Here is a 15,813-nt window from a genome sequence, read left to right as displayed (position 1 = left end):
TGCAGTTATGATTTCAGGCTATTGACTGCAGCTCTCACTGCACTGTGTATTCCCCACCACTGTCTCTCTTACAACCTTCCTCTCACACAAAATGCCATTTATACTTTCTGACTGTCTAGAAGTCCTGCCTGCAAGATACTTTCCCAAGTCCTCCATGACAGTCTCTGGCTACCCCTGGATGTCTCATCTCCAGCTCCTCACCTTATGCTGTCACTGATACCTACACCCTGCATTCCTGCTCTCCCCCCCATGTCACACAGCAAGAGGGGGCAAAAAGGAGGCACTTACCAAATAGTTCATTGTTTCACTTGTGTGGGATCCACTCGTAATCCAGCTGTTTAGCACCGATCGGCTTGTAATCCAGTCCCCCGGTTGGTGATCAGTACCAGATCTGGACCCCACAGACTCGTCCTGCTCCCTTCTACTTTATAGCAAGCATCTCCCAGCAGAGTGTCAGTCACCGATCTAGGTTATGACTAATGTGTCTAATATGTATCAAGGCTCGATATGACAGTCTCTCTCTCCTGCTGCTGTCTCTTTGTCTAGCAATTGCTCATTGTATTTGCAACACTGTTTATGGTCATCCTCTGGCCGGCCGGTGCGTCTGGCTGCTCAGCAGCTGAGATCTCCTTACCCCCGGCTGCTGACACCTCTTCTGTAGTGTCAGCTGCAGTCTCTGACAGTCTCACTCACTCCAAGGCTGGTCACATAAAACAAAAAAATAAAAAATTCCTTGGCTGTCTTCCAAAGCAGTTCCTTTTGTATTCCCGGCACTGTCTGTGTGTCCCTGGTAGACTGTCCCCTGGTATCCACAGACAGTCTCTCTAGGCAATTGTCAGCGAGCTGGGAGCTCTCTGCAGTCTCGTGCAGTCTCCCGGTGTTCCTAGCTGTCTCTCTGGCAGCCCCAGTCCTCTGTCTCTTACACAGACTGAGGCAGAGAGGAGAGAGGAGGAGATTCTGGGGGAGAGGTAACATTATCCCATCAATGTCTCAGCCCAGACCCTCTTCCCAGGGCCTGATCTCATTGGCTGACACTGCTTTCTTATGCAAATGAGCACAGGGGGTAGGGTGAAGCTCTCTCTCCCTTTGGTGAAGGAGGTGTGAGACTGCCACAGTCTGAAGCAAGAAGACATTGGGATTTGTGTCAGGATTATCATACTATGGATGAATGAATGGAAGGAATATTTAATTTTTTTTCCCTTTCTTGGCCTTTCAGCTTAAAAAAACATGGTAAAGTCTTTTCTTATCCAAGGAAGGCGCTCCTAAGCTTCTGGCCATGGCTGAGATTTGGCTACAGGGTCCGAGGTTTTTCCGTGGAGTGAGGAAAAGCTGTGGGAGACCAAGAATACTTTGCAGCTTGGAGTCTCCAGAACTGGAGACAGTCTGCTGGCTTCCATCCCGCTCCTTGGGAGAAGACTATTGTGGCTCTTTCTGGTAGAAAATGACTGATTGGCACAAATTGATGCACCATATGGAGAACTCTTTACAGAATTTCCAGGCCAGTTACAGGGCACTTTACTAGGGTGACAGACACATCTGCGCTCTTTGGGAAGAATACAAGCTTAAAATTGATTAAGGTGTAGAACTAATGTTGCTGCGGATCTATTATTGGTACATGGTGGTTTAAAGGAGGCCACTTTTTTTTCAATCATATCCCCCAACTGGTACCATGAACCTTGTGGAAAATAAGTATACAGTGCACAAGGGAAGTTCATACATGGATCAACCGCTGTAAATAATATTTGTATAAAATGTTAGCTCTGATGTCACAGCTGTAGTGGAAAGCTTTATAATAAGGAATAATTCAGCCCCTACTGTAAATCATTATGGATATTAGGAGTCACCTCTGATTTTTGTGACCGGTGTAAAAGTTAAATTAATCTGGTGCAACAGTTCTCTCCTTTTCTCTATCAATAAAAACATTCAGCCCACAGCCTTGTGTTTTTATATGGTCGCAGAGCTCCTAGGTGATTGCTAATCCTACTTGCTCAGTGTCCTGGAATGTCCAGGAGACATCCTAATTCTGTGTACCTCCCCCGGAGGGCAGACCACCCTGCTGCATCGTGCCCACTTCCTAGTTAAGGGGACGGGACCAGTACCCAATGACACAATTTGTATCATTTTGGCCCATCTCTATGGCACGAGAATGTGTTTGCAATATTGCGCAGTGGAGAGTGGATCCCAAATGATGCGATTTGCAGTGAAATGCCTCCTCCCTCCCAGCGCTGCCTTCTCCTCTAGGATTTCACAAAGTGGGGAGTAAAAAGGTTAGCAAATAGGCTTCTAATATCCATATATTGTACAATAGGAAGTGCTCTTCCCTTTTCATTCATTACAGTGTAACTGTGCAAATTCATTCATTTCATATTGTTGCAGCGCTTTGCAGAACAGGTGACCCTTTCTGCTGCGTAGAAGGTGATCAATGTAAATGTTCTTCAATCACAAGGCAGCATCAAAATTAATCAAAAAGTTTGCAGGTCATCTTATTATTAATTGGTAAATGTGACTGCAAAGCGTGTTTGTGGGATGGGAGGAGTTGGGTCAATAGGTTGTGTCTTGGTAAGTGTGGATTAGACACACAGATTCCACTAGTTTTGCACCCATGTGGAAAACATACATTTTGTTTTGTGGGATGGCATTTTTTAAATGAACCGGCATTTAGGGATGCATTCCCTCTCTTATAGGTGGGTGCATAGAAGTGGTATAAGCCAGGGCTCATCACATTTTATAAGTCTAATTTATTCACCTTTTCACCTTACAGTTGCACTTTGGCAGAAAACTGCATTACTAGGGTAAGTACTGAGGGCGGCCTAGAGTTGCCATCTAGGCCGCCAACTTTGGAGATTGCCCCGTAACTGCTACTTAACTTAGCAGAGGGGACATAGTGGGTAGAACATCTTTTGTTCCCTTCTCCTGTTAGTGACATCATAGCCCAGTGCCACTCTCCCTGCCCATCAGTGACATTAAGGAGCAGCAGCCAACAGCTTCACGGGTAAGAAGCTACAGGTGCTCCATCTGGGGGCACTGCAGGGGCATTATAAATACTGGTTCTTTAAAAATGTTTCTACCCTATCTATTTGTGTGCTGGAGAGGTCATCCAATATGTATTAAATAGAACTTGGTAATAAGATAGATTACCCCGTCCAGATTGCTACTCAGGGGGCACTTAGTCCTGGGCTTTCTGGCTGCCGGTTTAATGGTTAGAGGACCAGGTAAGGGTCCATTGTCTACAGGGGGCCATTACAGCTGCGTACATGGGCATCTACACCTAATCTTAGCCAAAAGGCAGAGACGCAAGCCTAAATAGTATTCCCGCAAGTAAATAGTAAATTCTCCTAAGCAATGGTGTATAGTGATGTGTTACTAAAAGTGAATCACTTGCCTTTGTTAGCTCCTGGGAACAGTTTGATGTCTTGGTGCTATTACGTATAGTTTAATGACCAACAACAGTTTTTATCTTTTTATCTTTGCTGATAACTAGGGTAAGAATAAGGGCCAAAAACAATAATGACAAATGTCCCCACATTTACCAACCCCTGAGAATTTGCAGTTCATTCCTTTATCAATGGAAAGTGATCTTTGTTATCAGCACATTATTTATGGGGAATATATCTACACTGCTATGATTACTGCTAAACTAATGCGTTGGGAATTGCATTAACACATTCCTTGCTGATAGATCTATGGCAGAGAGCTAGTAAAAGCTCCCGTGACATAAATGACCTTCACAACCATATTGTTTTAATTAATACCATCTCGGCTCCAGCTCAGTGACTATGACCTGAGATACAGGCCATGTCTCCCAACATTTCTCTGTGTGTCAGACTGTTTTCTGCAGTATTTCAATGCAGTTATTTGTGGAATGTGCGTGCTGCAGTTTCACATACCCCCAGGTCACGGATTTTTTTTTTCAAAACAACATTTCCTCCCAGTAAATATGGCCCTCTGGTAATTAATGCTTATAAATGTGAGATTAACCCTTCTTCTCCCAGAGTGGTATATAGTATATGCCCATCACGTATGAAGTATCTGTATTCAGATAACTAAACTGCATATACAGCTTTGAAACTAAAATCACAATGTATAGAAATGGCTATATCTTACATTATACTAGGGCAGACTGTAGCAAAAATTGTAAGCTCCGATGGGGCAGGGACTGATGTGAGTTCTCTGTACAGCGCTGCGGAATTAGTGGCGCTATATATAAATAGCTGATGATGATGATACAATTCATAGATTCCTAAACCTAAAAGATCACTAATACACACTAGAATTTGCACAAATATAGATGTAAAAGATTGTGTCTCATGAAAACTGAAGATATTTGACATAAAGTTGTGCTCATAGGCAGGGTCATTATCAAAGACCATTGGACCCAGGACAGATGGTACGAGCCAACCCACTCCTTTCAACACACTAACCCCGCCCCTGCAAGGGCACTAAATCGCCAACAACCTCACCCACATAGTTCCCACCAATCTAATCCACCTCTGGCCTCTGCCTCAACTTCATCTTGGACCCCACCAGCCTCGGACTGGCCTGCCTGGCAGCCGGACTATCGACTGGTAGGCCCGGCAAGGTTGAAGCTCCGCCCCCTCTGCTGTTGGGGCGGAGCTTACAGGGAACACTGGAGTTCAGATTAAGGAGGCGCACGTGCCCTCTGCCCCCTCTCTTCGAGGGCCATGAGGTTATTGAGGATATTGTCAGCTCATCTGGATATTGTGGTTGCATATTCTTTGGACACTGGATGTTATCTGCTTTCCAGTTAAGCTGCTATGGAGACACAGTAAGAACTGAGTGTTACAAGTTCCACAACTATCTATCTATTCCAGATGAATACCGCTGAAAGAAACCTTTATGTGCATTTTCTAATTGTTTTTATGTAAGTGTGATACTTACTTTTTTAATAAGTCTGCCATATACAGTATTACACTATTTTAGCTCTTTTTTATCATGCTCATGATTTGAGGTTCCTGCTGCATCCGATGATTGTCCGATATTGGAAGTTATAGCAGATTCAAGAGACACCATCAGCTCTGCAGATAAGCCTATCAAGTTTTATATCTGGTACGCAGAATATTTACTAGGGGTGATTGCACCTGGAAATTGAATCACTGTAATCACATGTGTACTGCATTGACTTCACTACTTTGAAAGTCACTTCAACATTTTCTTATTTGGGAACTGATTACATCACAGTTCTTGTACTCTTTCAATATATTATTCCTATTTTATATTATGGTAATACACTATGTGGCGCCTTGTTCTTTTTACTTTTTTCTAGATTCCCCATATATATATATTTACCAGGTGTCCTTGTTCTTTACATTGTAAGTTGCCCTCCATGGGCTGACCACACCCCCTTGACTGGCCACACCCACTCTTACAGTTTGCCACACCCCAATGTAGTGGGCCCCTATCACTGCATTCCCCCGGTGGGCCCTTCATGCCCCAGTCCGACACTGGACCCCACCACAAGTTACATAGAAATATTACACTCTTCCTGGTCACATATGCTCTCCACTGTCCCCATGACACAAATGACCCCACTCTCCTCTCTCCCAAATTCAATCTTGAACCCGACCCAAAGATCAATAGGAATATTACACTCTCATCTTGGGGACATATGTGACAGTCTCCCTAGCCCAAATTCAATCTTGAACCCTATCTGGTTACACCGGAATATTACACTATTACTGATGCCCGGTAAAATCCCCATATCACATATACTCCCCCATGATTTAAAAAACAAATAGCTGAGCTAAACAACAAATGTAAATACAATGTCAAACATTTCAGGTTCTGTCAAGGCATGAACATTTTTCCAAATATTTCTTTGAATATTATTTGTAGCTGTTTTATATAATACAACTTGTGTTTTAGGTTTTAGTGGCCCTTTATAGACCAAATATTGATATTTTCACATAGCAAGCTATAAAAGAAAAATAGAGTGTCCAGTCTCATCCTGACTTTACATTACAGCTCCTTTACTAAAACTAAAGGTTATTTTCTTTCCAGACTCCATGGCAGTCCATACAAATATTGTAATATGGGCATTTTAGTTTAGCTTCTCGGCCTTTTGGCTAAGTGTAGTATCTGTCCTAGGAGGGTGAGAGGAGGGGCCCTCTGATCATGGACAGGTTACCTTGGCAGCTGAGAGAGCCCGGGATCTATGTGCCCCTTGGGTAGCAAACCAGGGGTGCCTGAAAATCATTTGGGATGGTAAACCTCAGCGAAAGAGTAGGGCACATTGCACAATTCTCCCAACATTTCTTTTGGTGCGCTTTGCTTCCTTTGCCCCGGCCTTTTGGCTGGTAAGAAACAATTTTTATTTTTTGTTAAGCCCCAACCATAGATCGGGGTTTTATCCACTCACCAATTATTTATTAACTTCTTGTTTGTTACGGATTAGCGTGTGCGGATGACCCTTATGGATTCCTCCCCACGATCTACGGTCGGTAGTGGGGCCTTGAGGTTCCCACCGCCTTGAATTTTCTGAGGTCTCCCCTTCTGCAGGATGGGGCAGAACTTCTGGTTCCCTGGGGAAAGATTTGCCAGAACCCAGGGAAAAAGGAATCCCCCCCTAGCTTTGCAGTGAAGGGGGGTCTGAAGACCCGTGCCCCCTAAGAGGTCCTTTGGTCTTGGGGTCGGTGATAAAGGGGCCCTTTCTCTTTTGAGAAGGGTTCAAAGCTCTGCATCCTGTGCACTTATTGTGTTTTTCACTTTTTTTTTGCATTTGATGACCGAAAATACAATCCCGGGCATTCAATAAACTTTTATTTAAAACTGGGTGTTTTAGTTGAAAGTTTAAGACCAACAGTTTCTTAACTATGTGAAATTGACCAATGTGTCTTTCTGTTAGTTTGTAAGTAGGCCATACCAGGCAAACCGTCTTTGTAGACAGACATACTTGTTGGCTTACGAGGTATGGGTATGGAGGAGATCGGCTCTTGTCTGCTGGGGCCTTGTAGGAATCTTGACCTTTCAGTAATGCTTTGGTAGAGAATCATGATCTAGTGGATAGTTTGATGGATTTTTGAAATGGTTGGAAGAGAGCATACAGTCCTGGAAATAAGGTAAGCCCATAGTTTGCGAAAAAAGGATGTTTGACGTGTGGACTGGTTTGCAGCATTACTATATATAAATTTGACTATAGGTTCAGAGATACTGCTACAAGTTTTGATTTAGTTGTTCTGTTTGTCCATTGGATTGAGGGTGGTATATGGTGGAGAAATGTTGTTTTATTTGGGGCATGTCACAGAAAGCCTGTGCAATGATACAATGTGCTCTGGGCATTCATGAAGACAATAGATTTCCTTATGAAGTCTATAGAAATGGATCTCCAAGGCCCTGACATATGAGGCAAGGGTTGTAGAATCCTCTAGTGGGAGTATACAGGACCTTAGTCCTGGTGCAGGTAGAAAAGACTGAAACATACTGTTGCACTCAGATCATTGGTCACCAATAATGTCAACTCACTAGTTCTAGTGTTTTATGGTGTCCATCAGTTAAGGGATAATAAAACCACCGTAAGACCTCTCTTTGTAGTCTTCCTGTAGGTATAAAAGGTCTAGTCATGTACAGTAGACAACCATCTCCTTTTTTAATCTTAGGGATAAGTGACCATTCCTGGTATCTGCTGAAACATGTGTGGGAAAATTCCCATAAACAATAACAGCACGTATAGACCCTTTTGGGAGAACGTTCACTGTAATGAGAAATTGGAATTGTGAAACCCACCATGCCAGACGTGAATTAAGCTGCTTGAGCTTTATTTGAGGCATCTACTTCTATAATGATGTTATGAACCCCACAATCAGCAACTAAAACCCTTATACAGAACCTATGGTGCAGGATGTTTTCACCATAAGCAGTCTCTTTCCTGGAACCACACTGTTCACTGGTACTCGAATGCTCCCTGGACTTGATCCCAGTAGTGTATAGTTGTTAACAGCCGTGAGTGAGGTAGAGTCAGGGAAACTTGCAGCTATGGGGTAACATGTAGACAAAACAGGACACAAAAGAGGATAGTCAACTGGCAAGCCGAGTCAGAGGGCAGGAGAGGTACACAGGGTCATTAAACAGGCTTACAGTTCAAGGGAAGGCAGAGCTCCAACAGCAAGGTCCAGTAAACATTGCCAAAGTCAAACACAGTGAATCCAGCAGCAGAAGATATACCAATCTATATAGGACAAAGATACGGGAACTAGCCTATGAAAACCTAACACCAGCAAGGCAATTATGGCTATTTGTGTATTTATGTAGGTCCTGGCCAATCAGCTGCTGGGTAGAAAGTGTTGACTGATCAGCTGCTAGGTAGTGAACAGTGATGAGTCTTTCAAGAGTGGAAAAATCAGCTTCAATGTTAGCAGCTCAAACGAAGGGTAATGTAGGGGTCTAGATGAGCAAGGTCCGGAGCTGTAGTCAAAGCTGTCATTAAAGTGGGAAAGGCATGAAGAACTTCTGTAGACCATCAATAAGTCAAGACTTGTGGGTGGAATAGGTAATGGGAATAGAGATGAGCGGGCTCGTATATCTGAAATCCGAGGCCACCCGAACGTTGCCGATCCGAGACAGATCCGGGTAATCCCGCCATTTGCAAAACTGAAACAGAGGCTCTGAGTCATAATCCCGCTGTCGGATCTCGCGATACTCGGATCCTATAAATTCCCCGCTAGCCGCCGCCATCTTCACTCGGGCATTGATCAGGGTAGAGGGAGGTTGTGTTAGGTGGTCCTCTGTCCTGCTATATCTCGTGCTGTGCTGGGAAAATAACAATGCCCTTAGAACAGCACAGCACAGCACAGCATGAAAAATTTTAAAAAAGTTATAAAAAAAAGAAATTTAAAAAAAATATCCAAAAACAATCCTGCAGTATAAGTCCATTGGTACTGCAGTATTACAAAGTTCACTGATTCTGCAGAATAGACTGGGAATTAGTGGAAATGATTGTTATTGAATGTTATTGAGGTTAATAATAGCGTAGGAGTGAAAATAAACCCAAAAACTTGATTTTAACACTTTTTATGTTTTTTTCAAAATAAATCCGAATCCAAAACCTTAAATCCGAACCAAAACCTTTCGTCAGGTGTTTTGCGAAACAAATCCAAACCCAAAACCTCAAGCAAATCCGAATCCAAAACACAAAACACGAGACACCAAAAGTGGCCGGTGCACATCCCTAAATGGGAACCACCATTTTGGAGATATTTTGAATGAAGTGATAGTGGTAGTTGCGAAAGCCAATACAGAGTTGAAGTTGAACCACTTAGACATCTTATGGTGGAGGCCATTCATCAATGACTTTAGTTTTGGCAGGATCCATTTGTAACCCTTGCAGGGAAATTATGTGACCAAGATACTCCAAGGATTCTGGTTCAAAGTAAAATTTTTCCAGCTTGGCAAAGAGATTGTGTAATCATCCTAAAACCATTGGCAGAGGTAATTGCAAAAGCCAAAAGGCATGACACAATATTCATAATGACTGTATCTGGTGCAAAAACCTGTTTTCACTCACCACCAGGTCGGGCTTGGACCATAATATAGGCCTCCCTAAGATCCAGTCAGGTAAAGAGTTTAGCTGTATGTATTCTTTATATTAATTCTAGACCGTTATAAGACAGGGCATAACGTTCTGTCCTTTTTTCCAGCTAAAAAGATGGGTGCCTCTATAGGGCAGGCCGAATATCTTATGAACCGCCAGTTTAAGTTATCTCCCAGATATTCCCTCAAAGTATTTAGTACTGGTTCTGACAAACCATAAATCCAGACAAATGAAATTTGAAACGCAGGTAAGAGGGACATTGGGGTACATCTGTACAGGGGGCCTGGCCAGGGCTTGCTTGTTGGGTGAGTACTTTTGGCATAACTACAGCCCAAGACCTTAGGTTGTCTTAATACACCACTGATCACAGCAGAACATTGACACAAACATTACAAAAGAGCAAATGGAATCCCAAAATATATCTATAGCTTTGTGCATTGTACCACAGCTAAAACACGCCAGCAATTATGTTGTTGAAGTATAACTTTCTTATGAGCTATTGCCCATTACCTCTGGGGCTAGACCAGCACACCTGTACCATACCTGGCCTGTGCAGCATGTGGCCCAGCATTACCTCTGGGACTAAAGCAGCACACCTGTACCATAACTGGCCTGTGCACGATTACCACGGCCTGCGCCGCATGTGGCCCAGCATTACCGCCGGGGCTAGACCAGCTCACCTGGACCATACCTGGCCTGCGCCGCATGTGGCCCAGCATTACCTCCAGGGCTTGACCAACTCACCTGGACCATACCTGGCCTGCACAGCATGTGGCCCAGTGTTACCTCCGGGGCTAGACCAGCTCACCTGGACTATACCACAGACTGCGCACCAAGTGGCCCATTACCTCTGGGGCTAGAGCAGCACACACGTACCATATCTCAGTCCGCGCACCATGTTGGCCATCATTACCTCCTGGGTTAGACCAGCACACCCGTACCATACCTGGCCTGCGCAGCATGTGGCCCAGCATTACCTCCGGGGCTAGACCAGCACACCCGTACCATACCTGGCTTGCGCACCAAGTGGCCCATTACTTCCGGGGCTAGACCAGCACACCCGTACCATACCTGGCCTGTGCAGCATGTTGGCCATCATTACCTCCGGGGCTAGACCAGCACACCCGTACCAGATATCAGAACCCGAGTACCTCCAAGCACACAGTCTTGGGCCAGAACTATAACCCGGGCAATGATAACACTGGTTCCAGCAGTCGGGAATAGGTGGGAGGGCTGCTTGCCTGGATCCCAAGAGAATTAATTGACTCCTCCTTGTCCTTATTAGTCTGTCCCTTTAATCCAGCCCTCACTATCACCTGTACATAGTCATCACCACCTCCTTGTTAGTTAACCCTTAGTGGGGCCAAATAGTTATGTACACAAACCTCAGCTTTTAACCACTATTTACATTCTGCATACTCATGTTCCTTTTGTACTTTTAAATGTTCTTTCTCTGAAACATCTTTATGCCATTCAGTATATTGCAGGATCATAGTCTATCATAGCGCTAAACCTTTATATCACTTTCATGTGTCACCTTTATTTCATACTTGCCAACTCTCCCGGAATGTCCGGGAGACTCCCGCATTTTGAGTGTGGCAATCTCCCGAATTCTGCCCACTTCACTAGGAAGTGGGCAGAATTAGCTCCCAAACTCTGCGATTCCACGCATTTTGGAGCCCCGCCCCGTCACGCCCACCTCCCATGACAGGCTCCCGGAAACCAACTATTCAAAGTTGGTAAGTATGCTTTATTTCATAGTCCATACACAGACTGCAGATTACATTCCTTGTTTTATAACTCTCCATCCTGAGACTGATGCTGCTACACCTGTGGCAAATTTCAAAATAATTTTTCTTGTCCCTATTTTTATGTGGACAAAAAACAATTTGCACAGGCGATATTTCTTGCTTTATCTGTAGCTTAGTCAGTAGTTAACCTCATCGCCTTGAGCACTGTGAACACAGGAAACAGCTTTACCGATCCAGCCTCAAACTTTTTAAAAGGGGGCTATTGTCCGTAACTTTAATATTATTCCTGCCTCATTTGTTATATTATTAAAGATTTTGATTGCTTGTTTTTAAAAAAAGTTTTCAGCTAACAGTGTAACTGGGAGCTCAAATCAGACATCCGCTTCCACGCATACCTCATGCCTCATGCCTCATTGCTCAAGCCCCAGAGTTATAAATATACCTTATCAATGTGGACATTTCTCGTAGCAGATGACTGTTGCTCAGCTGCCAAGGTGACAAAGGGTATCCAGGCAGTTATACGATTTGGAAAATAATGAGGATAAAACTACTGTACATAAAATTCAGACTAATGCACCAGATTGCTATGAAATTATTACTACTCTATTAGGTACCGAATGGGGATATAGCAGATATCACACCTCGCAATATTTATAAAGGCCCGAGCGCAATCCACCCAAACACACACATGTTCCACACAACCTCACCCACTTATTGGTGAAGCTTCGTCTACTACTGTGCATGCTTTCACCCCTTTCGAGGTCTGCAAATTGTTACTGTCCTAGAGAAATCAGGACAGTTGCGAGGTAACATTGTGGTGAGTATGACTTCATCATGCGTAGAAGGCCACATCATAATTTTGCAATGGGGCCCAGCCATTTCTAGTTACTGCACTTATTGGGGTTTTAAACTGAAATAAATATGAAGGGAACTGAATGGAATCAGAAGTGCAGCAAGCAGGACAAAGAAGCCAGTTGTGGGGGGTTATAAAGTCCTATATGGATTCAAGGCAGTTTTGGGGATAAACTAAGTCCATAGTTGCCTATTCTCCCGGAATGTTTGGGAGACTCCTGAATTTCTGGGAGACCTCCCGGACTCTTGAGACAGCAGGGCAACCTCCTGGATCCTTTCCACTTATTTAGTCATCAGCGGGCCAAATTATGTATTTCGTTGAGCCCCGTTCCCCACACGCCCCACCCGGATCTCCCAGAACACAAATTGCCATAGTTAGCAAGTATGAGTAAGTCTCAAGGCAACAGCCGTGGCATAAGTGCAACATAGTTTTTGTATGGTTGATGATTACAGACCTGACACCAGTCCAGCTGTACACGTTTTCTATCATTTAGTGGCCGAAATGGGCAAAGGAGCGGGCACAGGGAAATCGGCATTACCTCCTTCAAAAGGAAAATATCTCCTACATATGAAGACTTTGGGGATCCAGGTTCACTATTTGGTGCCACAAATGAAACTAGTGAAAGAACCAGCAAATATACCCGCAGCTGCTACCCTGGTCCCTGAGCTAGTAGAATAAATGAACAAACAAGTGGCCTGATTCATTAAGGATCTTAACTTGAGAAACTTCTTATTTCAATCTCCTGGTCAAAACCATGTTACAATGCAAGGGGTGCAAATTAGTATTCTGTTTTGCACATAAGTTAAATACTGACTGTTTTTTCATGTAGCACACAAATACTTGATAGCTTATTTGTACACTGAAATTTAAAGTTGATATATGTGTGCTACATGAAAAAACAGACAGTATTTAACGTATGTGCAAAACAGAATACTAATTTGCACCCCTTGCATTGTAACATGGTTTTGACCAGGAGACTGAAATAAGACGTTTCTCAAGTTAAGATCCTTAATGAATCAGGCCCAAGGATATTTAGGGTATGATGACTTCATTCATTATGGCTCCACAAAATAAGTATTTAAACATGTCTATAGTGTAGATTATTGGAGTATGAATTATGTGTGCTGCATACATTTTTTTTTTAACTGGATACACTGGTGGTCCGAGTCTGACAATGCATAATAGTATTAGCAGAGCATTCCAGCGCAATGAGATAAGGGATCAAATCTCTGAGCAGGCATGGAAGACCTTTCTCTATAACCTTCTCTTGGCTTTGGGTCTGCATGTGGGGGATGGAGAAGCAAGTATCGCTAGTAACATACACAATATGCTTCTAACATAACAGCCCATGCATGTAATGTACCTATAATCATTTTACAAAATCTCTTAGTGAATGTGTTTTGCTTACAATATATATATTTTTTTGAAACTCTTCCCTCAAGTGAAACAGATAATTGGATAATGGACATTTTTTTCATCTTCCCTCTCCTGGACCAACTCTGATGCAAACCTGTACAGCATGGGGAAAACCGTCCAAGCGCAAGTTATTATATTATAACGTGGCTTGAAATGCAAAGCACAGCCTCCGGGGACCTTTTACAAATAGAAATTGCTCAGTATTAGATCTGGTGGAAATGTCAGCATGTGTATTTGTTCTTTTGGCTGTGCGAGCTCCTGTTTAGTGCACAGCTATGCCAGACACAAGCACTAAGCCAGAGGAAGTTACCCCGAAGGAACATAATAGAGGGGTCAAATAAATAATTGCTGATGGAGTTTTGACAAATGTCCACAGGAATAGCATAGCTGTCAGCATTATAAAATCATTTCCAGGGGCCCAGTGCTGCTGAATCAACGCATCTAAGTCAGACCTTGGAGCACTACATTTCCCATAATGTTATATTTACAAAACTTGTAAATAAACTTTTTTTTACCTGCACTCCTCTATAATACGTTTTAAATGATAAAACCTAGAGAATAAGAACAGATAAAAAAAGATATACTATGTACACTGAAAAATAGGGAATTTTTCAGGGACAAAACATTGAAGGGATAAATTTTTAAAAACTGGGACTGCTCTGGAATGAAACAGATTGTGTCATTAGGAGTTGGCTTTATAATACAGGATATTGCTGCACTCCTGACATGTGTACAGGCTTATGTAGAGACGACACAAGAGATTGGGATTTAGTGTGCAGTGTTCCATTACATTGGCGTAATTGGTGGGTAAAGTTAGTTAAATATAGTGGATAATGTTCTGGCACGCTTTGTTACAAGAGTGAGATTTTGCCCAGCCCTCTGAAAACCTCTGATGCCCTCCCTTCCGGGGGTTGGGCCAGTTTAAGAACCCTAGTTGAAGCCTTGGTGGGTCCCAGGGTACAGGAATTTCACCTAGCCCTGTGGAAAAGGGGGGGTCTGAAGACCTTTGTCCCCTACGTGACATTTTGGTCTCAGTGCTCAGGGATAGGGGGACCCTTCCTCTTTTCAGGAAAGTCTGACTTTGCCACAGCCTTTTGAATTTTTTTTGCACCACTTTTACTAGTGGCACGAAAGCACCGATCCCGTGCTTTCAATAAAAAAAAAAAAAGAGAGAGAGGTGTTGGTTCTGCTGGGACAGAAGTTCACAATCAAATCTGAGATGCACTCTTCACAGCTTTTCAATAGGGTATAGGTGTTTACAAGGGTTGGGAACGCTTTAACGGTGCGGAAAATTCCGAAACCGAGGAGTCCTGCACTTAAAATCTGAATGTGTGAAAAAACGATTTAAATATAAGCAGACTTACCTCCATACCAACGCTGTAGATCTCCGATCGCAGCAGGATGCTGACCGCAAGTTATTCCGACTAGTCAGGTGTCCGTCACTAGACTTATACGTCATTGCGACCTCTATCACTTTTAATTTAAAGCGGCAATGTCAGGACCCCTTCATGTTAAGGCAGGGTTTCCCAAACCCAGCCCTCAGGGATCCCTAACAGTGCAGGTTTACCATATCTCCTTGCTGGAGCACAGGTGTATTCATTACTGACTGACACATTGTAACAGATCCACAGGTGGTCCTAATTATGTCACATGTGATCCAGAAAACCTGCACTGTTGGGGAGCCCTGAGGACTGGGTTTGGGAAACCCTGTGTTGAGGATTTAAATACTTAACCCAACATTGCCATAGAGGTCGCAATGACATGAAAGTCTAGTGACGGACACCTGACTAGTCGGAATAACTTGCGGGCAGCATCCTGCTGCGATCGGAGATCTACAGCGTCGGTATGGAGGTAAGTCTGCTTATATTTAAATAATTTTTTCACACATTCGGATTTTAAGTGCAGGACTCCTCGGTGTCGGAATGCTGGTAATCGTTTTCACGATTGCCACCGGTTCACAATCCCACGTTATGCACAAAAGTGCTTTCTTGCCAAAAGGTGACTTTCGCCCATATAATGTCCAATCCGAAGATTCTCCTGTCGAAGTCAGCAAATTGGATAAAGTCATTTCAATTAAAGTCGAGCAAACGTGGTTGTCTTTGTCTGAAAAGATGCGTACGGTAGGCTACGATGTACATGGGCACGCTACGGTGTGAAAGGGCGTACGCATCCACTACACATGGCAGCAACAATAATTGGTCTTTTACCATACATTCGCACAGACACGCATACTAATAAAATAGTACACA

The 15,813-nt window shown here is 43.4% G+C and overlaps 1 protein-coding gene across 2 annotated transcripts in view; it reads right to left on the bottom strand.

The window, feature by feature from the left end:
* Nucleotides 1-952, bottom strand: part of BCAR1 (BCAR1 scaffold protein, Cas family member) — a 108,225-nt gene extending 107,273 nt beyond the window's left edge. The window contains exon 1 of one of the 2 annotated variants that reach the window (XM_075188884.1): nucleotides 289-952. In XM_075188884.1, coding sequence (XP_075044985.1) covers nucleotides 289-300 — 12 coding nt within the window. In that variant the 5' untranslated portion in view covers nucleotides 301-952. The remainder of the gene's footprint in view (nucleotides 1-288) is intronic. The other variant, XM_075188885.1, reaches the window with a different exon arrangement.
* Nucleotides 953-15,813: the final 14,861 nt, after the last annotated feature.

Source organism: Mixophyes fleayi, chromosome 10 (assembly GCF_038048845.1).
Source record: "Mixophyes fleayi isolate aMixFle1 chromosome 10, aMixFle1.hap1, whole genome shotgun sequence".
Classification (NCBI taxonomy): domain Eukaryota; kingdom Metazoa; phylum Chordata; class Amphibia; order Anura; family Limnodynastidae; genus Mixophyes; species Mixophyes fleayi.
The sequence above is the reverse complement of the archived record's forward strand: the minus strand, read 5'-3'. Positions and strand labels throughout refer to the sequence as shown.